Genomic DNA, 19,037 nt, shown 5'->3' with positions numbered 1-19,037 from the left:
ACTTCCACCTCCTGCGGGAGCTGCCCCGGGCTTAGCCATTAACCTGAGTTGGTGAGTAACCTGCCCCGGCGGCCAGGAATGCGAGTGTCACACTGGGATAGGACCAGGTGACAGCCACACCGGACGCTGCCCCTCTGCATCCATCCCTGCTCGCAGCATCCCCAAAACCATCCTCCAGCTCCAGCCCGCGCTGGCCCTCCCAGCACAGCGTTCCCGGCCCTCCTGCTCTGCCCTTTCCTTGCCATCACGCCCTGGGGGGCTGTTAAAATCCTCACGGGCACCCCCAGCTTCCACCACTCCCCTCCGTGGGGCCCCAGGAAAGCTCTGGTGCGCGTCCAGCACGTGCCCCGTGCTGGCAGGAGCTCCCGGGAGGGCACCGAATCGCGGGGAGGGGAGGGCTCCCCAGGGATGCCCGTGTTTTGTCACAGGGCAGCGACCACGGCAGTGACAAACCACGGAGCCCTCGCTGCTCGTGGCTCACTCATTAACCGCAGGGCTGGCGGAGAGCAAAGAGCAGCGCAGCCCATGCGCTCCCACGGCCGGGGAACCTCCTCTGCCACCTCCCCACGGTCCCTCCTGTCCCCCTGTCACCAAAACCCGGGCCTTCTGGGGCCCCGCAGGACAGGGCTCGGCTCTCCCGAGCAGTTCGGACCCGCCTGGTGCGACACAGAAGGAGGCAGAGGGGTTTGGGAGGCGACGGGTGCACAGCAAGAACTACTTTTATTGGAAGAGATCCGCACCTACAAAAAGAGTGAAAAACAGGTGTAAAACCCCCAGTAAAAAGAAGGGGCTGCTCGGCGAGCGGGCGCCGTCTCCCCGCCCCGAGGAGCGGTCAGGCACTGCTGCTCGCAGCCAGCTGGGATTTGGGATGGGGTCGCGGCGCACCCCGCTGTCCAAGCGGCCCATAGGACAGGACAAAGCCCAGCCCCACAGCTCCGAGCCCAGCGGGGCACATCCTAAACCTGGGGCTCAGCTTTTTGGGGGCTGCCTCTCGCTGTGACCCCTGAGAATTTGCCCGGCAGCCCCAAGCAGCTGTAGGGCTGCTCAGCTCCCCCTCTTCCTGCCTCCTCTCCCCTCACCTCCTCCCAGAGCCCTCACCGGGGTCCCCACCCCGACCCCTCCACCCCACACACGCAGCCCCAGCATCCTACATGCCACACACCAACCTCTGCCCCACGCCACACCACCGAGGGCCACTCCCCTGCTATAGGAAGAGGTCCAGCGCCCCTATAACCACATCCCAGCCCCAGGACACCCCGCTCCTACCCTCCAGCACCCCAACTCCGCCCCATCCCATCCCAACAACCCCAAAGCTCCGCAGCACCCCAAGTGAAGGACGCCCCCTGCCCTGGGCGGGGGAGGAGGGGACACACAAATTGCTGGTTTGGAATTAACGCAGGGACAGCGAGCCCCACGCAGCCCCCGGGGATCGGGGATCCCAGAAGTGCAAGAAAGTGAGAGTTGTGCCACACTAGGAGGGGAGGGGAACGGGGCCGCCCCGCGCTCCTAGCTGGGAAAAATAAAGCTCTTGATTCTGCCGAGATCCAGGGCTGTGTGCAAGGAGCACTGCCTCAGCCCCAGGGGGTCCAGCCAGTCCTCACGGTTGGGGGATTTGGCCCACGCAGGGCCCGCGGGGGCCGAGCAGGCGCGGCAGTGTAGGGCCGGAGGGGCCGGCAGAGCGTCGAGTCCGAAGGGGCCGTGTTGGCGGGGGGCAGCGGCGGGGGCGGTGCGGTTGGATCTCTCGCAGGCGTTGGGCACTTTCCGAAGAGGGGCGTGCGGAGGGCTCCGCTGCGGGGCGAGGTCGGGGGCTTTGGGGTAGGACAGAGCCGTCATCACGCTGCCCCACAGGTAGAGAGCGGTGGCCGTGACGCCGCCGCGGCGCCGCTGCTCCTCGGCCGTCTCGTTGTCCCCCAAGCAGCGGCTGCTGCTGCCGCCGCCACCCGGGGGGACGTCGGCGGGCAGCTGGGGCTGCTCCCGTTCGGGGTTTGGGGCCGGCCGAGCGCCCAGCTGGCAGCCAGCCCCCACGGGGAACGGGGCGGGGCGGAGGGCTGCGGGGCTGGAGCTCCTGGTGCAGACAGCGCGGTGCACGACGGCGACGGAGGCGAAGAGGGAGGCGAAGCCGGTGAGGTACAGCACGCCCAGCAGGCAGGCCAGCTGCAGAGAGGCTCAGGGTTAGCCCCGCAGCCCCCCAGCAGGCTAAAACCAAACTAAAAAGTTGAAAAAAAAAAAGAGTCCTGCCCCGCACCCAGCGCCTCCCGGGCCCTACGCCCCTATTACCTTCAGCACTTGCTGGTAGAACTGGCCCAAGGCTTGCTGCCACGCCGACTGCTCCATGAGGACGCAGAGATCCGTGTAGGTGAACCAGCCGCGCCACGTGCCCTGCTTCTCCGCCACGCTGCAGGGAAAAAGGGAACGCTGGATGCGGCACCGAGCTCCCTTCCTGAAGGAGCTGCAGCCCAGCTGGGCTTGGAGAAGACCCCGCTCGAGGCAGCACGGCTGTGGGAGGCTGCAGAGCCCCACGCAGGCTTGTGGGCACCCCCAGCTCTTCTTATTTCGCTGCAGCAGGGATAGCTCCGAGCAGCCAGGGGCTCAGGGCTACACCTACCGTCCTTCCAGCCAGCTCAGCACTTCAAACAGCTCCCGGGGGTCTGTGTAGAGGCTCCAGTCCTGTGGGGACAGCAGTGACAGGTCAGCACCTGGCCGCATCCTTTTACAGCCCCTCGCGGGGCTGAGGGAGAAGCAGAAATCCTGCCCCCTCCCCGCGAAACCGAGGGGACGCAGCGACGGCCCCGCTTACGATGGCACTCAGGAAGTTCATCTCCAGCGTGTTCATGGTCTGGACGTCCACCTTCCCCGCTGCTCCCCACTCGTCGTTGAACACCTCCTCCTCCTCCCCCTCGTCGTACAGGTACTTGCTGGCAACCATCTAAAAACAGCGCACGGGAGAGGATTTCAGCCCCCCCCGCACTCCCGCAGGCCTCCCCCCAACCCACCGACACCCCGGCCCACGCTGCTCACCATGGAGATCAGGAAGAGGTCTGAAGAGGAGATCTGCTGGAGGTATTCGGGGTTCCGGTGCCGGAGTCTCTCGATATAAACCAGGGCCAGCATCATGGAGCAGGGCGAGATGCAAGCTTCCCTGCGGGGACAAGGCAGGCCCCATCCCCGAAGTTATTTCCAGGCTGCAAAGATCCCAGCCACCGCGGCACAACCTGACTGCTCCCTCCCCACGGAGCTGCACGGAGCTGCAGCAAACACAGAGTTAAGCCCACGTGGCTGCGGCACGTCCCGGCCTTGCCTGCTCCATGCCAGCTGTCCTCAGCTGCAGCAAGAGGGTGTAAGCACAGAGCCAGCGCCGGCCCGGGGGACAGAAGCAAGTCGCGGTGAAACCAGAGCTGCCACGGGACAGCAAGGGCCAGGTTCTGCTTCTTACCGAGACACGTGGGACACGTATTTCTTCTGGAGCCTGCGGATGGGGCTGGGAGCCACTTTCTGCAGCAGCTCCACCGCGATATCTAGGACGGAGGAAGAGCACAGAGGGTTAGCCCCGCGGGGCTCAGCCCACCCGCACCCCTCCCCGTTTCCCCCGCACGCCCATCGTGTCTCAGTGCTTCCCTCTACGAGGAACAATTTATCCGTGAGTGCAACGGGACTCCCAGGGCACGGAGGCGGGGATGTGGGGTGCCTGCACACCCCGCTGCCTCCCGTTTGCCACGTCAGAGCTCGCTCCAGGCAGGACGGCGTGGTTTGGGCACACCTCATTTCCCGTGCGGCTTCCCAGGTACCAATCAGCCAAACAGGCTGCTGCAGGAGCTGGCTCCCCTCTGTGACAAGGAACCACGGAGGGCAGGCTTTGAGGCACGTTTTTGTGCCTCAACCCATCGTGCTCTCCACAAAAGGGACTCCCCTCGCCGCAGCTCCTCCTCTCAGCCTGTTTTTGCACCGCCTGTGGATGCGCCTCAGCGCTCCGGCACCCAACAGGCCGGAGATTGACAGCTGCTGGCAGACGGCGTCAGCAACTCCTGTCTGGCTTCCCGCTGCGACAGGACCAGCTGGGAGCAGCCCCAACAGCACCACGGGGCTGCTGCTTGGCAGGGAGCGCTCCTGACAGGCAGCTCCAGCTCCGTTTTGCTGCTGGGAACAGAGCTCCTTCCAGCAGCCCGGCGTTTCCAGCTCCTAAGGGAAGCACCACACCTCACCTCTCCTTTCTGCATCGCTCCAGCAGCTGAGGGGACGGCACGGGGCTGAAAGGGACCTTCCCGGGGCAGCCAAGCCCCACGACTGCTGGCAGCCACCGCCAAGCAGACACAGCTCCGACCCCAACGTCAGCAGCTTCCTGCCTTTGAAGCGTCACGCCACAGAGAGCAGCTGATCGCTGCCCCATCCCACAGCCGGAGCATGCTGAGGGAGATTGAGCTGTGCCCTAAACTCCCCAGGTAGCAGCAGCACAGCAGACCCGGCACCCCTACATCCTATTTTTTGACAGCAGCCAGCAGAGGATGGCTGAAAGCCTGTGTTGATGTTCCCTGCGTGCCTTCCCCACCCCCAGCTGCCGCAGCTGAGGCATTTCCTGGGCTAGAGGCAATCTTGAGAGCTAACAGCCCTTAACACAGCCTGCCAGGAATGCGCCCTTTGAACTTCCAACACTGGCAGCGTCCCTGGAGTGGTCCCGTCCTGCACCAGGGCATGAAGTCAGCCCCGGGGAAAGGCCTCGTGCCCTTGTGGCACTGCCTGTGTCAGCCACTGTGACTCCCAGGCAGCTGACAGGAACAGCAACACCCCTTGTTGGCCCCTCTCCCCCATCACCTGAGCCTCAACCCAGCAGCCTCCTTCCGCTCCCTCAAGCACTGCTGGAGCAACAGGAGGAAAAGCCAACCACGCAGCAGGCGCCCCTCATCCCTCTGCTGCCCCAATATTTTGGGAGCACGAGGACGTGCTGAAGGGACAGGGATTAGGGGCAGGGACACAGCCCTCATTGCCAAGCGACCCGAAGGACTCTGCACGCCAGCGAGCTGCCAAACACGCAGCAGCGGGCCAGACAGAGCAATAAAACAGAGAACGAGGGCCGTGAGGCCCTGGCACCCTTCCTGCTGTGCTGCCTGCAGCCGGGGGGGAGGGGATTTGGCAGAGGGGAGGCAGCGGGTGCCTGGCGCTCCCGTCCCCTGGGCTGCCTCAGCGCTCCCGCCCGGCGCTCACCCGCCACGGGGCTGGAGAGGTTGTCCAGGCTGCAGTCCTTCTCCCAGCCATAGTAGAGCCGCTTGCGCACCCTCTCGCTCAGCTGCTGGTGCCGGGGCAGGAACTAGAATAGGAAAAAAAAAAAAAAAAAAGAGAGAGAAAAAAGAGATGAGAACGATGAGGAAAGCCTCGAGAAGAGAAACAAGGGGGGGGAGGCGTGAGGCGAACACGGCGTGAGGCGAGCACCCCCTGAGGCCCAGCCCCCCCCCCCATGAGGCCTACACCGCCGGGGGGCCGCCCCCACCCCGGTGAGGCCCCCAGGACCCCCGCTGAGCCCCAATTCCCCACCGCCAGCCCTCACCGTGAACTCCTGGAAGCCGCTGAGCGAGAAGGCGCCCTCCTCATCCAGCAGCAGCCCGCCCAGCTCCATCCCAGCGCCGCCACCTTCCTCCTCCTCCTCCTCCTCCTCCTCCTCCTCCTCCCTTCCCCTTCCGCCCCCCCTCACTGCGCATGCGCACACCCCCCCCCGCCACCGCCCGCCTCAGCGCCTCAGCGGGGGCTGCGCATGCGCGCGGCGCCCGCGGCCGCCGGTCCCGCTGAGGCGGCGCCGCCCGCTCCCGCCGCCCGCCGCCATGGCGAGCGCCCGGGCTGACGAAGGGCAGGAGGCGGCGGCGGCAGCGGCGGTGGCTGAGGGAGAAGAGGAGGAAGAGGAGGAGGAGGAGGAGGAAGAGGAGGAAGAGGCGGCCGTGGAGCGCTTGGCGGCGGCGCTGCGGCAGCGGCTGCGGGGCTGGGAGGCGGCGCTGGCGGCGGCGCAGCGGCTGCTGGTGTGGGAGAGGCCCCTGCACAGCCTGCTCAGCGCCGCCGCGCTCGGAGGGGGCCTCTGGTGAGATGGGGGGGGCACCGGGAGGCACCGGGACACCCCCGGCTATCCTCAGGGCACCCTCGGGGCTCCCATGGTTACCGCCGGGACGCCTCCGGTTACCCCCGAGACCCCCCCCCCAGGTCGCCCCCGGACACCCCCAGGTAGCCCCAAGGCACCCCCGGGACCCCCCCCCGATACCCCTGGATATCCCCGGGACCCCCCCCCGGATATCCTCAGGACCCCCTGAGACCCCCCCCAATATCCCGGGGGAGCCCCTGGATATCCCCAGGATCCCCCCGCTGCCCCCCGGGGCACCCCCGGGATACCCTCAGGACCCCCTGAGACCCCCCCAATACCCCCAGGGAGCCCCCAGATATCTCCAGGACCCCCCCAATACCCCCTGGGGCACCCCTGGATATCCCCAAGACCCCCCTGAGATCCCCCCAGTTACCCCTAGGACCCCCACCAATACCCCTGGAGCACCCCCAGATATCCCCAGGACCCCCTGGGACCCCTCCAATACCTCTTGGGCGCCCCCAGACATCTCCAGGACCCCCCCAATACCCCCTGGGGGAGCCCTGGATACCCCCAGGACCTCCTGAGACCCCCCCCCAATACCCCTGGGGCACCCCCAGATATCTCCAGGACCCCCCCGAGACTCCCCCGGTTACCCCCAGGACTCCCCCTGCCACCCCCAGTGCACCCCTGGTACCCCCAAAGCATCCCTGGATACCCCCAGGGCCCCCCAGGGGCCTGTTTCTGCTTCGATTCGCTCTTTATTTTTAAAAATGAATCCTTTCTTTTGGCTTCGTTTCGTCCCCAAACGGGGCTTCGGTCGGTGTTGTCCATCCACCCTGTCGGATGGAGGCTGCGGAGGGGGGAGGATGGGGACCCCCCTGTGGAAACGGGCCAGGGAAGGAGCTGGAGGGCTGTGAGGAAGGGGCTGCTTCTGCTCTGCCCCCTCCTCCCTGCGGTTTTCTGGTGCTGAACCAGGAGGCTGGAAGGGAGCGGAGGCTTCGAAGCTGTCAGGAGGGGGAGATGATGCGAACAGCGGTGGCTAAAGGGTTTGGGAGAGAAATTCGGAGCGCCCAGAATAATTGACGGAGGACAGAGGTTTGAAAATCGTGGCTGGGGAGGAATTATTTCCAGTCCCACGGAGGATTCGGCCAGTATCCTTCATCTGAAACCCATAAACAGAGGAACAGGAGGAAATTCTCCCAGAGCTGCTGTCCCATGAGAAAGGATGAAACCTTTGCCGTTCGGGTCACGGCGTGTGGGTGTCCTCGGTGGCCCGGAGCCCCCTGCAGCTGGCTGTGCCTTGTGGAGCACAGCCCTGCACCCCTGTGCTCTCCAGTTCTGGGTGTTTTTGGTGGTGTTTTCAGACGTGTGCTGGTTGGAGAGGGGGAAGGTGAAGCAGTGGAGCTGCCCTTCCTTCCCAGAGAGGGGCTCTTGATGCTGGGCAGAGGGTGAAGGCGTCCCCCTTGGAGAAAAGGGGGAATGCTGATGGCCAGCTGGGACCTCCGCCGCTGAGTTTATGAAGTTAGATGTCCTGGACATATCATAAATTGGGGAGATTAGCTCCTGGGTGATGGGATCGCGCGGCTGCGCGAGTGCTCTGTGCGCTTGGCTCGAGCCAACGTGTTGCTGAGGGCCGTGAAAGGTTTTACGATAGAGTCAAGTGAGCGGCTAAGCCTGCTAAGTGCTGGGCTCCGAATAAACAGCGAGAGGCTCGTGAGGAAAGAGCAGGTGCAGGGGCTGTTTGGGTGCTGTTCGGGTGGTGCTGGGCCTGGCGAGGGGAAGCAGGCTGCGAATTTGCAGAGGAGAGGCCGATTCTCAGCCTCAGGGCCTGCCCCGGCGCTTCGTGCTGCCGTTATCTGCAGCCTCCACCTTGAGGATTTGGGAGGCACTCGTACTACGGAGCCTTGGCCGTGTTTTACAACCGGAGGAGGAGCTCGGCGGCAGGGGAGGAGAGCGCTGGGGGCTGGCAGGCGGCTGTCTGCTCGTGGGCAAAGGCGCCATTTGACAGCGCCGGGGGGCGGGGGGGTGCCTGCAGCGCTCGCTGCGTCGCTCCGTGGCCGTCGGATGCGTCTGCTCTGCCGGATCTGCTCGCTTTCCCCCCCCCCCCCTCCCCGCTAACCATTTCTCCTTTGATTTCCAGGTTGTTTTCCTCCACCTCCCTGAGACCCCTCTTTCTCCTCAGCATGTCGCTCCTCGGCGTCCTCTTGCTGGAGAGGTGGAAGCCCAGGTTCCTGTTTGACTTCTCAGGTGGGTAGCGCTGGAGCTAGCGACACGGTTCACGGTTCACGTGGCCACAGCCACCTCTCCTAGAGCCCCAATCCTGCTGCAACCTCAGGCTTTGGCGCTGCTGCCTCTTGCCTGTTTGTGTCAAAGCACCAGCAGGCACCCCCTGGGCAAGCCTTTGCCTGTGGGAAGCAGCGTGCCGGGTCCTTGAGGACGGAGAGAATTGCTCGCAGTTCCTGGTGAGCGTGACTCAGGGTGCCCGGGCTGCTGGCGGGGATGATGCGGTGTTTCTGCTGCATCCTTCCTCTCCCACAGGTGGCACAGAGCGCGAGCGTTTCGGCCCTGAGCTGGGGGAAGGAACCGGGGGGTTGAATTCCTCCGGTGCTAGCTGAGTGCAGCGTGGGCTCGCGCCCTGGAAGAGGCAGAGCAGCTGAGAGCCCTGGCGGCAGGTAGCAGAGCGGGCGGTGAGGTCAGGGCAGCCCCTCTCGGGCTTATCTCCCCCTTTTATCCAAGGCTCTTTGCCAACATCGGGCACAAAAGCAACGAGAGGAGCGGTCTCACAGCGCTGACAGGCATGGCAGGCCGCTGTCTGCTTCGAGTGCCTCCTTCACCAGAGTTTCTTTTTCAACAGCTGGACTCAGACCTGCCTACTGCTGCTGTTCAAAGGCAGCTTGGGGCCCTCCATCCTCGGCCCTCTGCTCCAGGGAGGGTTTCTGAATGAAAGCCCCTCTATACGCGTGTTTGTAAGGTGCCCTTTATTTGACCTAGAGGGGTACTGACTTAAAGGGTGCTTTCACAGAAGCCCTGATAAGATTAGATACGTTTCAGCTGTCGTCTCAATACTGTTTGCTTTGTGCGGTTGAGGTAACCAGGCAGCCAAACTGGAATGGCCAATTTAATTTCCTGCTTATTCACATTGTTTTTTTAAGGGAATGGTTTAAAGCCAACCCAAAACATCTCGCTTGAAACGTGGCCAGAAATGCAAAGGCTTGGTGTCCAGCAGAGAATGGTGTTATTGAGGCAGGTAAGGGGTAGAAGCACTCCAGAAAGCACCAGGCCTGTGAAAGTTGTGCTGTCACAGAGGGAATAGGAAATCCGCACTGAAATCCGTTTGTGTGATACAGAGCAGCGAGGAATGGAAACAACAACAAAACAAAAACATCAAAGGCACAGAAACAAAAGCAAGGCACAAAGCCGGGGGTTCCACCAGCAGTTCCTGTGACACCGGCTCTGTAAGAAGGCAGCGCACGTCCTGCTGAACGCACTCAGTGCTGCTCTTCCCTGCGTTTCACTCCCTTCTGGCTCCTTGCTGCTTCCCAGCTGCTGGAAGCAAAGACCGGGGACAGTTTTCTGGTGTACCTGGTGAGCTCACAGCCCCAGATTTGACAGAGTCCCCAGATTTGAGCCCGTTTCCCCAGCCTCCACAAGGAAGGAGCAGTGCTCCGCGTTCCTGAGGGGCCTCAGGATCTGACCCCGCTAAATACTTAGGGGTTTTTGTGCGCCGCCCGCTGCAGCAGGGCTGTAGCGTTGTGGCTCTCCTCCTCGGTGCTTCCTGAAAGCCTTTCCAGGAGCATTTTGGAAGTAGGTCAGCACCACACCTTGGAGAACTGGCACGTATATACACAAACCTCAGCTTGTGGCAGGTCTGCGTGTCTCGGGTGACTGCTTATAACATCGCTTCTGAAGGAATGCTAAAACCTCAGCATTTATTTGCCACTTACTCACGCTTTGTGAGCAGGGGCACGCTAATGGCACTGAGACGCACAACCTTTACAGGTCCTGTCAGACAGGACTGCGTGTTTCCAGCTGGAATGCAGGGTGTTTTCTCCGTACGTAGTCACAAGATTTCCTAAATACTGTTCAGGGACTCGGGAAGAGCCTCCTGTTTTCTCCTGAGATAGCAACCAAGCAGGGCTGGCTCTCACAGCCTTGTCATTCAGCAGCCGTGGTTCAGGGAGAGTTTAGTGCAGCAGAGCTCCAGCGATGGCTGTGTTGCAGCTGAACACTGGCACTCCTTAAAAAGGGCCCCTGCCTTCTAGCTGAAGCGTACACACGGATGAAGAATGCTGCCTGGGGAAGCGCTGAAAACCTGTGAGGGCCAAGGAATCCATCCATCAGCGAGGATTTGTCAGTACCACCGTGTGGCTGCGACTCCTGCGTGGCTGACTGCTCTCTCCCAGCGGGGTCTGGAGTGTGTCAAGCGGTTTGCATTAATCCACAGCCCGGTGCGAAGCGCTGCCAGCGAGGTTTCGGCTCTGGCTTTACGGTGGTTGGAGCGTTCCTCCGGCTGGTGCAAGGCCCCGGTGCGCTGAGCCGGGCAGGTCACGCTCTTGCAGGAAGGAGGATGCTGCTGGCTTTAATGACAGGCTGCGTTTTGCCAGGGAGGCGAAATCACGTGAGCACTGCGGCCCGCTGAAACGCTCTGCAGCTCCCAAAAGTCTCTCGGAAGCCTTTGGAAGCGGTCGAGAACCGTTTCGCTCCCTCTGCTGGCATATTTTGGATGGCTCGGACTAAAGCAGGCAGGCAGAGGAGAGGAGAGGAGCTCTGTGGCACCCAGCAGGGAGCAGCCAGCGTCCCCGCACCTCGTCCGGTACAACCAGGAGCTGGTACAACCAGCGTGGCCAGCAGCCCCAGCTGGGCCGAGGCCAAAAGTGATTTCTTTGGTGCTTTATCCCAGCTAAAAGACGAGGCTTTGAGATACAGCCGGGTTGCTGCGCGCTGCCAGTAAGCAGCTTTAGATTCCCACAACAGCGGTGGTTGTGAGAGGGAAGCGAGTGCCCCGGGGGGGGTGCAGCTGCATCCCTGACGCCCTTTTCTCACGTGAGCCTGAGGTCCTGATGCGCCCAGCGGGCAGGGGAGCGGCTGGGAGCGCTTGGCTCCTCTTGTCAGGCCCGATTACTGGAAATCTGGGTCACGCTCTCAAAGAACTGCCTCCTCCCCTCTGCGGATGGCCTCCCGCTCCACTGCTCTGCTGCAGTGCCTGCAGCGCTCGGAGGAGGCTGACATACTTGGCCCGGCGTCCCCTGCCTTGGGAAAATGGTGACGGGGCCGCTTTCCTTGGGGAAGTCGCTGCTGTTCTCGCCCTCTGATGGCTTCAGGGAGGCTCCAAACCCCTTTTTGCTCGCGTGGCGTTTTTAAGCCCTTGTTGTGTAGACCTTGAGAAGCCTTCACGACATCACCGAGGCCTCGCTGTGGGCATCCTCACAAAGATTCTGCTGCTGGAAGGACTCCGGGCCCTGTACATCCTCAGGCACCGCTCCGCAGGACACCCGCATCCGTGGGCAGCCAGGCTGGGAGTCCCAGCTGTCATAGAAATATTTGGGATTTTTTTTTTTCCCCCTGTACATCTAAAAGCAGAGCATGATTGCGTGTGGCCTCTGCCACTGAAGCACCGCTCCTCCCTTCAGCTCTGGGTTGGGTGCAGAGGGGAATGGGAGAAGCTTTCTTACCCAGGCTTAGCAGGGCAGTTATATCCGTGCCTTGCTGGCACGGAGGGCTGTCAGGAGACAAAAGAGCCCTAAAATTAGCTAATTATGCATGAGGCTGCTATTCGGTGCTTAATTCCACGGGAAAGGGCAGAGGCAGCAGGGAGATCTCTGGCATTTGGACGCCGCATCCTGCCAGGGACTGTGGGCTGGGCAGAGGGGAACACAGCTCCACATGGAGCTCCGGGGAGGGAGCTGACACGCTGCCCAGCTCAGGGACGGTGCCGGCAGTCCTGGGGGAATGACAAGGGCTGGGCAGCTGCGATTGTCTTCAGGGGTGGCTCCGCATCCCAAGGGGATGCCCAAACGTGTGGGGCTTCAGACTTGAGTGAAGCCTGCGCGGTGCAGACTCCAAGCCGGCGATTCCTGCTTGCTTGAGAGCACGGAGAAGGTCCCCAGGGTGCGTCCCTGGCTGCAGGCGATGTGTTTCCAGCTGTGCTCTGCTCGAGTGGTAAAAATGTCAGGTTTTATTTCTCACTTGGCTGACCGATCTCTGTTCTCCCTACAGCACAGCCATCAGAGGAGCCAGGAGGGGACAGGTAAGCTCAGCGACGTGCTCCCTTGGTGGAAGGGGAGAGTGGAGATGCCTTAACTCAGCGTGGTGATCTCACCTGCCCTCTTTGCTCTTGTCAGGAGACTGCATGGCTCCTGTGAAACCCTGGTAGTGGTTTCTCCTAAACTGTTTAGCAGCTCCGGAGCCACAGTTGGAGACTCTGGGGAAAGTTAATGCTGGTGAAGCAGCAATAAAGCTCAGGTGCTGCTGATGTTAGGACCTCTCGGGTTTCTTTCCTGGATCTATCCTGGGCTATTTTAAGAATCCTCCAGAGCGGAGGAGATCCCTGAGGCTGACTTTTGCAGGCTCTAAGCGCTGCCTGTGGCAGCGGAGCTTGCAGCCCGTGCTTGGCCATGGTTACAGGTCTGAGCACTGCACTTCCCTCCCCTCGAAGTGGTGCCGGAGACGGCCACGTAACCGGTGCCACCTCCAGCACTTCTGTCTGTGTGGCTCGGAGCAAAACCTGCCGTGCATCTTGGGCCTGGGGCACGGGAATGCTGGGGCACGGTGTCTGCTGCTTGGCTCAGCTGCCTCCTGGCTCCCTTCCTGGTTAAAAAGCAAAACACGTCTACAAATCAAGCGTCCTCCAGCCTTCAGCTGCAGATGCAGTCGGTGTGGCCAAGCCTGGGGCAGGGATCTCCACTTCCCCGCGCAGCTGTACCCCCGCACCAAGCAGCCCGTGTTCAAAGGTTGTCTTCTTGCTCTTGTCTGTCTCTAGCGAGGGGGTGACTTCAGGGGCACAGCCTCACCTGCTCAGTGTCCCTGAGCTGTGCCACTGCCTGGCAGAGAGCTGGGTCACCTTCAGGCTGTACCTGCAGGAACTGCTACAGTACAAGAGGCAAAATCCTGCCAAGGTAAGCTGGAGATACCTACTCTTCTGTGCAGGGGCTGTTCTTTCCGTTGCCTAGGAGGTGGAGGAATGTCAAATCACTGTTTTTACGGTTGCTATCCCTGCTTAACGTTTGCTGTTCCTTCCTTTCAGACTCTGTGCCACGGGAAGCTTAAATACTGAGTAGTTGGCTCCCAGTGTTTGTAAACTGGAGCAGAACTCGGTGCCTTCTGTGAATGGCTAACTGTAGGTGTTTTTATTCCTTAGCGTGCAGAGAAAGCTCTTAGATTGGGAGTAGGAAGAAGAAAGGGGCTCCTTCTCCAGGCTCTGCCCCTCTCCTAGGCTCCACTCGACCCTTTAGGCTGCTCCTACCTATTTGGCAGGTTGTAGCTAGCCAAGCCCACGTGCAGCAGTGCTCCTGAGTGCACGGAAACTCGTCATGAGCTCTGGTGGCTGTGACGTGTTGTTTGGAACAGGTTTGTAGACAAGAGTTACCTTAGCCCAGAAATAGGACGGATGAGCCACGAGGATTATGTCGAGCTTACTGGGGTCCGGTGCGCCAGGAGTGGGTTTTTGTCTCTGCTGTTAAAACGCTGTCCCTGCAACAGCTGGCAGGGGACTACGACCACAGGGAGCAAAGCCCTTAGAGGGCCCTAGCTTTTGTAGGGCCTCTCCGTTAGAAACAAACCTCCTTATTGCTGGATGCAGGCAGGATCTTAACCCCTACCCCGGCGTGCAGGGTGCCTGTTCTCCCTTCTCCCCATCCCCAGTGGGGTTGGGTGGGAATGTGGGTTCTGCTGCTGCTTTCCCAGCATTATTGCATTTTTGTATTGCATATTTTATTGCATAGCAGCGGCACGTCGTCTGGTGACTGTAACAGCTTTGTGCCTCTGTCAGGACAGGATGGGCTTTGCTGAAAATGCTGAAACTCTGCAGAGGAGATGTACTCTAAAATGCCAGTTGGTGATATCCCATCCCAGCCTCGAGGAACACCATTTAGTCCAGAAAGGAGCACCCAATAAAGTTTTGAATCATTTTACTGGGGTCTGGGGTTACCTAGGTCCTTCTGTGCTTGAACCTCTAACGCTTGCAGCTTAACCCAGCCGACCCATCTGAGTTGTGACGACCAGCCCAGCGTTTGAGTGTACTCTCTGCAAGGCTGGGCAAGAAAACAAACAGTTTTAACTGCTGAGGGGAGGGTGGGTGTGCTGACTTTGTGAGGAGCATCCCTCTCTTTGCTCCAGCTGGGTTTCCTGCGCTGGCTGCCTAGATGTCTCTCTGCCTCTTGTCACTTCTCTTTGTTCCTCTCTTCCTTCAGTTCTGCATGAGCGTCTGCTCGGGCTGCCTGATTCTGGCTGTGGTTGGACACTATGTTCCAGGCATCATGATCTCCTACATCATCTGTGAGTATAAGCAGCTCTCCCTTGTGACTTAAGCTGAAACGTGACCCAGCCGTGCTGTTGATTCACCGGTAGAAACACTCGTGTGGTTTTCCTGGGGGCATCTGCGCTAGATGACAAATCAATACGAGCAGGGAGCTCTGGGAAGTCTCCCATGAGGTGTGTGCGTGCAGTACAACTGCAAAGGCAGGAGAGGGAGCACCATTAAAACGTTGCTTTCCTCTTCTACCCGTGGGGCTGTGCTGCTGAGGTCCCAGAGGAGCAGAAAGCTGCAGTCTCTCATTTCCTAGAGTGGGCAAATCCAGATTGAGTTATTAAAGAAACTGCATGGTTAGCAATTAGGGCTTTTTTTACCTGCATTATCATTCCCTGCTAACTGTGAAGATGGCTCAGGTGCTCTGCTGCTAGCGCATTTAGATTTGAGCTCTGTGCTGCTCCTCTTCTAAAGGTTTCGATGATTTTTAGTCGTAAACGCCCCATTTCTGGGCCTTTGTTGCACGTTTGGGCTGCGACACAGTGGCTGAAGTGGAGGGCTTGTGCTTCACCTCAACAAAATCGATTGGTTAAGAAAACCTGTCTAATTAAGCTGCTTTGGAACGAGTAAGAACAGCCAAGGGTGAGGATTTTAGGCAATCAGATGGAGAGCAGATCCCTTTCAACTGCCCGTCCCTCGATGCAGGGTTGCTGGCGCCCCGTGAATTTGCTGCGTTGTGCTCGGTCTGTTTCCCACTCCCTGCCTCCTGTGTTTGCAGTGCTCAGCATTCTTCTCTGGCCGTTGGTGGTCTATCACGAGCTGATCCAGAGGATGTACACGCGATTGGAGCCTGTCCTGATGAAACTGGACTACAGTATGAAGGCAGAGACGCTGCACCACAAGCACGAGAAGAAGAGTAAGGACTCACCTTCCCTCTGACTCCTGCTGGCCCTGTGCTCCCGGGGTGGAGCCCGAGCAGAGGGCCAAGGGGAGAGCGTGTTTGACTACAGTTTGTGTGGAAAGGCTGCAACAGAGCAGGGGAAAACAGGCTGAAACCTGAGGGTCTGGGGGAGAGTAGCTGGGCGGGTAAGTGCCTGTTGTCCTGGGAACAGCAGACGAGAGCAGCAGATTGTGATTGTTTCTAGGAACTCTTAGATTCTGGGAAAGCTGCGTGGTTTTACAGAGGAGTAGCGGATGAGCGATGTGCAGAAAATTCTTTCAGCCTCCTGGCAAGCCTTTCTTCTTTTCCTCGTAGAGCGCCAAGGGAAGAGTGAGCCTGCAGCAGGTGATGAGCCAACGGCAGAGACGGAGAGTGAGAGCGAGGCAGAGCTCTCGGGCTTCTCCCCGGTGGTAAGAGCACAGCAGAGCTATGCAGGAACCAGCCCCTCCTCTCTGGGCTGTCGTAGCTTGAGGACCAGGGCGTGGTGCGACTGCAGCCACACTGCTAAAGAGCAGAGCAAGAAATCCCTTTGAAGAATCCCGAGGGAGAAGGGATGCTCTGATGAAGGGCACTGTTTCCACTCGGGGCGTTGAGAATCACGGGGCTGGTGAGGCAGGATGGGGGGAGCAACGCTCCAGGCACCTGCTGAGTTGCCTTGATGCTCGTGCTTCGTGCTCAGAGAAGACAGAAGGCTCCGGAGGAAATCAGCTGCCCTGTGTCATGTGCAGGAGGCTGCCCTTCTGCTCACCACGAGAAAAAGAAGACGAGCAGTGCTAGAGTCTCCTACACAGTCCCCTGCTCTCAGCTCAGACTCGGGGGGGACCCTTCTATGCGTGCACCACAGCGATGGGCCCAGTGCCTGCCTTTGCAGGAGTTCTGGGCTTGGAGCTGGGGCTGTGAGGTGGGAAACGGGCTTCCAAAATGATGCAGATACTTGAGCCACTGCTACATGTGGCAGACTTCTTTGGGCCTAGTGTCAAAGTAAGAGGGAAGGGGGATTTTGCTCTTTGGCGTTGGCATGAGAAGGATTCAAGCCTTCTGATACTCCTGCAGGATGATCCCATCTTGTTCTGGCTCTTTCAGGCTCTTCACTGAGAGCCAGCAAAGCTTCAGGCAATGAATTATTGCAGGAAAGCCGGTGATTTAAGGCTAACCTTTGCCCAGATCCCTCCTGCTATCATCCTGTCCCTGCACAGTCTCTCTCCAGCAAAAGCCAAAAAAAAAAAAAAAAACCTGCCTGGAAGCTCTGCGTGGAGTCAGACATCCAGGAACTTCTTCCTCTTTCATCCCATGCAGGTGGATGTGAAGAAAACTGCCCTGGCACTGTCGATCACAGATTCTGAGCTCTCTGACGAGGAGGCTTCCATCCTGGAGAGCGGGGGCTTTTCTGTCTCAAGGGCTACCACCCCACAGCTGACGGATGTTTCCGAAGGTACATGATGGGACATTTTGCTGCCTCCCTTCCCCTGGGTGTCCTGTCCCACAACAGCTGCTCCTCTGAATGGGAGGACAGGGAGAGAACCCAGCTGTTTGCAGGGGGATTTCCCTGAGCCCACGGGTTTTAGTGGAGTGCTCTGGGTGCGGAGCGTGAGCTGGGGAAGCTGGTCTTCCCTGGGCACAGAGCACATAGATGGGAAAAAAAGAGAAGGCTGCAGGTGAGTTGTGCCACTAGGAGCAGGGAATAACTGCAGACGCCTTCCTGCTGGGAAGAAGGCTCAAAAGCAAGCCCTAGCGTGTCAGCAGGGAGAAGGTAGATGGGCAATGTCAGTGCTCTGGGTCAAGGCAAGGTGACCCGTGCCTTAATGCTGATCCTAATGCCGCTGCCTTCCAGACCTGGATCAGCAGAGTCTGCACAGCGAGCCAGAGGAGTCGTTTTCCAAGGACCTGGCAGAGTTTCCCTCCGTGGAAGAATATCATTCCAGAGATCTGGGACCACAGAGCGATGAAGATGCATTCGGTGTGCCTCTGGGTCCCGAGCTTGCCCACGCTGCCCGTGAGCTGGACTCGGCAGAGAAGGAGGCTGCGGACTCTGAGCTCTCCATCCTTCGCCTCGCGTCTCCTCTCCATTTTGTAAATACGCACTTCAACGGGAGCGGGCAAGCGGCAGGAGGCGGCGGGGAGCCCGAGACTGTCCCTGCGCCGGGCCTGGGCATCTGCATCGACACGCTGAGCGAGGAGATCGTCACCACTGCCATTACCACGGCGGTGCAGAACACCCTCTCTGCCCTGCTGCGCTCCTCGGAGGCCAGCGAGGGGCCCTCCCTCTCCGAGTTCCTCCCCACTGAGCCCGAAGAGAAACTGAGCTTCCAAGCGCAGCTGTCGGAGAGCGAAGCGGTGGAGACGGAGACCGCAGCTTCACCGGAGGAGGAGGAGGAAGCGGAAGACTTTGAGCTGCTGGATCAGAGGGAGCTGGAGCAAATGGATGTGGAGCTGGGGCTTGGGGAGGAGCAGGAAGCTGAAGAGTCTCCTGCTGCTCCGGCTCCGGCTTCCCCCTCTCCCGCACCCGCTGAGCTGCCAAAGCAAGGAGACGAGGAGGAGGCAGCGATGCCAGCAGCGTCTACGTCTTAGGTCTCCTTCACGCGTCCCCTTTATCTCCGTCGTCACTGGAAAGAAGGAAGAGCTCACGTGGCCAACGCGCAGCGGGTTTTCGGTGTTTTGTGTTGACCGGGCTGGAAACGCGTCAGTGTTAATGTGCTGTGTCTGGAATAACGAATCCTTCCCATCCTTCTAGAGCCCGGCCCCTGCGCTGGCTGAGCGGGAGCCACCCCTGCCCCGCAGCCAGGGGGGGAGCCGGCTCCTAGAAGCCTTACGCCACGATGGAAACACCAACCCCAGCCAACGCTTCCTAGTAATGGTGCAGTATTTTGGTCTGTCTTCTGTTTTGTCTTTTCGTTTTTGCACGCCGAGTACCGAGCTAGCTGTAGCTGCTGCTAACACCCAGATCCCCCGTAGGACATATGCAATCTTTTATTTGATTGGGTTTTTAAATGGCTGAAAGTGTAAATAATTTTAACTCCCGTTGGTTCAGTTTTTGGGGGGGGGAGGGAGGCAGGGAGGGGGAGCACCGTCGGACACGGCTCTCGGGGGCCAGGGGCCAGAAGCAGCTGGGCGCTGTGAAGCAGAAACCCCTCCTGCACCCCGCTGGCACCTTTCACATCGCTGCTGGAGCACGGTGTCGGGCGATCGCTGTTTTTTCCCCGTCGGATCGGAGTTGTGTTACCGGGTGGGTGGCTGTGGAGTTTGGTTGCTTGGTTTTTTGTTGTTATTTTTTGTTTTTTTTTTTTTTTTTGGCAATCAATGAAATTCGCTCCTGGCCCCGTTCCGTTGCTGCAGTTTCTTCCTGCCGCCGCCCCTCTTCTCGTGCGTCCCCCCTGGCCCAGACCCCTGCCCAAGCTCCCCTTTTACCTCCCCAACCCTTTCTTGCTCCCTTGGCACCACACCTGCAGGCTCAGAAGCGCCTCGAAGAGAGCCGGGAGCTGGATGGGATGAATGGGGGGAGTGCAGAGACAGGGGAAGGGAAGGAAAGGGGAATAAAAGGGGACAAGGGGAAACCCTACAATATTTAAAGCAAGAAGAAG

At 60.0% G+C, this 19,037-nt stretch overlaps 2 protein-coding genes across 2 annotated transcripts; one reads left to right on the top strand and one right to left on the bottom strand.

Moving 5' to 3' along the window:
• Window positions 1–701: 701 nt before the first annotated feature.
• CNPPD1 (cyclin Pas1/PHO80 domain containing 1) lies at window positions 702–5,638 on the bottom strand. Its single transcript, XM_084289627.1, has 8 exons — window positions 5,537–5,638; window positions 5,197–5,299; window positions 3,434–3,515; window positions 3,019–3,139; window positions 2,798–2,926; window positions 2,606–2,667; window positions 2,278–2,395; window positions 702–2,154 (listed from the first exon to the last, which is right to left on the bottom strand). The coding sequence occupies exons 1-8, from the start codon at window positions 5,603–5,605 to the stop codon at window positions 1,507–1,509; spliced, it is 1,332 nt and encodes a 443-aa protein (XP_084145753.1). The 5' UTR covers window positions 5,606–5,638; the 3' UTR covers window positions 702–1,506.
• Window positions 5,639–5,782: 144 nt separating this feature from the next.
• On the top strand, window positions 5,783–18,779 carry RETREG2 (reticulophagy regulator family member 2). The gene is made up of 9 exons (XM_084289216.1): window positions 5,783–6,058; window positions 8,196–8,302; window positions 12,272–12,302; window positions 13,035–13,170; window positions 14,464–14,548; window positions 15,298–15,435; window positions 15,775–15,869; window positions 16,756–16,891; window positions 17,291–18,779. The coding sequence occupies exons 1-9, from the start codon at window positions 5,808–5,810 to the stop codon at window positions 18,025–18,027; spliced, it is 1,716 nt and encodes a 571-aa protein (XP_084145342.1). The 5' UTR covers window positions 5,783–5,807; the 3' UTR covers window positions 18,028–18,779.
• Window positions 18,780–19,037: the final 258 nt, after the last annotated feature.

Source organism: Netta rufina, assembly GCF_964035555.1.
Source record: "Netta rufina genome assembly, chromosome: 6".
Lineage (NCBI taxonomy): Eukaryota > Metazoa > Chordata > Aves > Anseriformes > Anatidae > Netta > Netta rufina.
Note: the sequence above shows the minus strand (reverse complement) of the source record. Positions and strands in the feature narration are given on the sequence as shown.

Coding starts and splice junctions, on each gene's coding strand:
- RETREG2 (XM_084289216.1), top strand. CDS start 5,808: ATGGCGAGCGCCCGGGCTGACGAAGGGCAGGAGGCGGCGGCGGCAGCG. Junction 12,303..13,034: donor GAGGAGCCAGGAGGGGACAG/GTAAGCTCAGCG, acceptor GTCTGTCTCTAG/CGAGGGGGTGACTTCAGGGG. Junction 15,870..16,755: donor TCTCGGGCTTCTCCCCGGTG/GTAAGAGCACAG, acceptor CATCCCATGCAG/GTGGATGTGAAGAAAACTGC.
- CNPPD1 (XM_084289627.1), bottom strand. CDS start 5,605: ATGGAGCTGGGCGGGCTGCTGCTGGATGAGGAGGGCGCCTTCTCGCTC. Junction 3,516..5,196: donor CCTCTCCAGCCCCGTGGCGG/GTGAGCGCCGGG, acceptor CCTCCGTCCTAG/ATATCGCGGTGGAGCTGCTG. Junction 3,140..3,433: donor TACGTGTCCCACGTGTCTCG/GTAAGAAGCAGA, acceptor TTGTCCCCGCAG/GGAAGCTTGCATCTCGCCCT.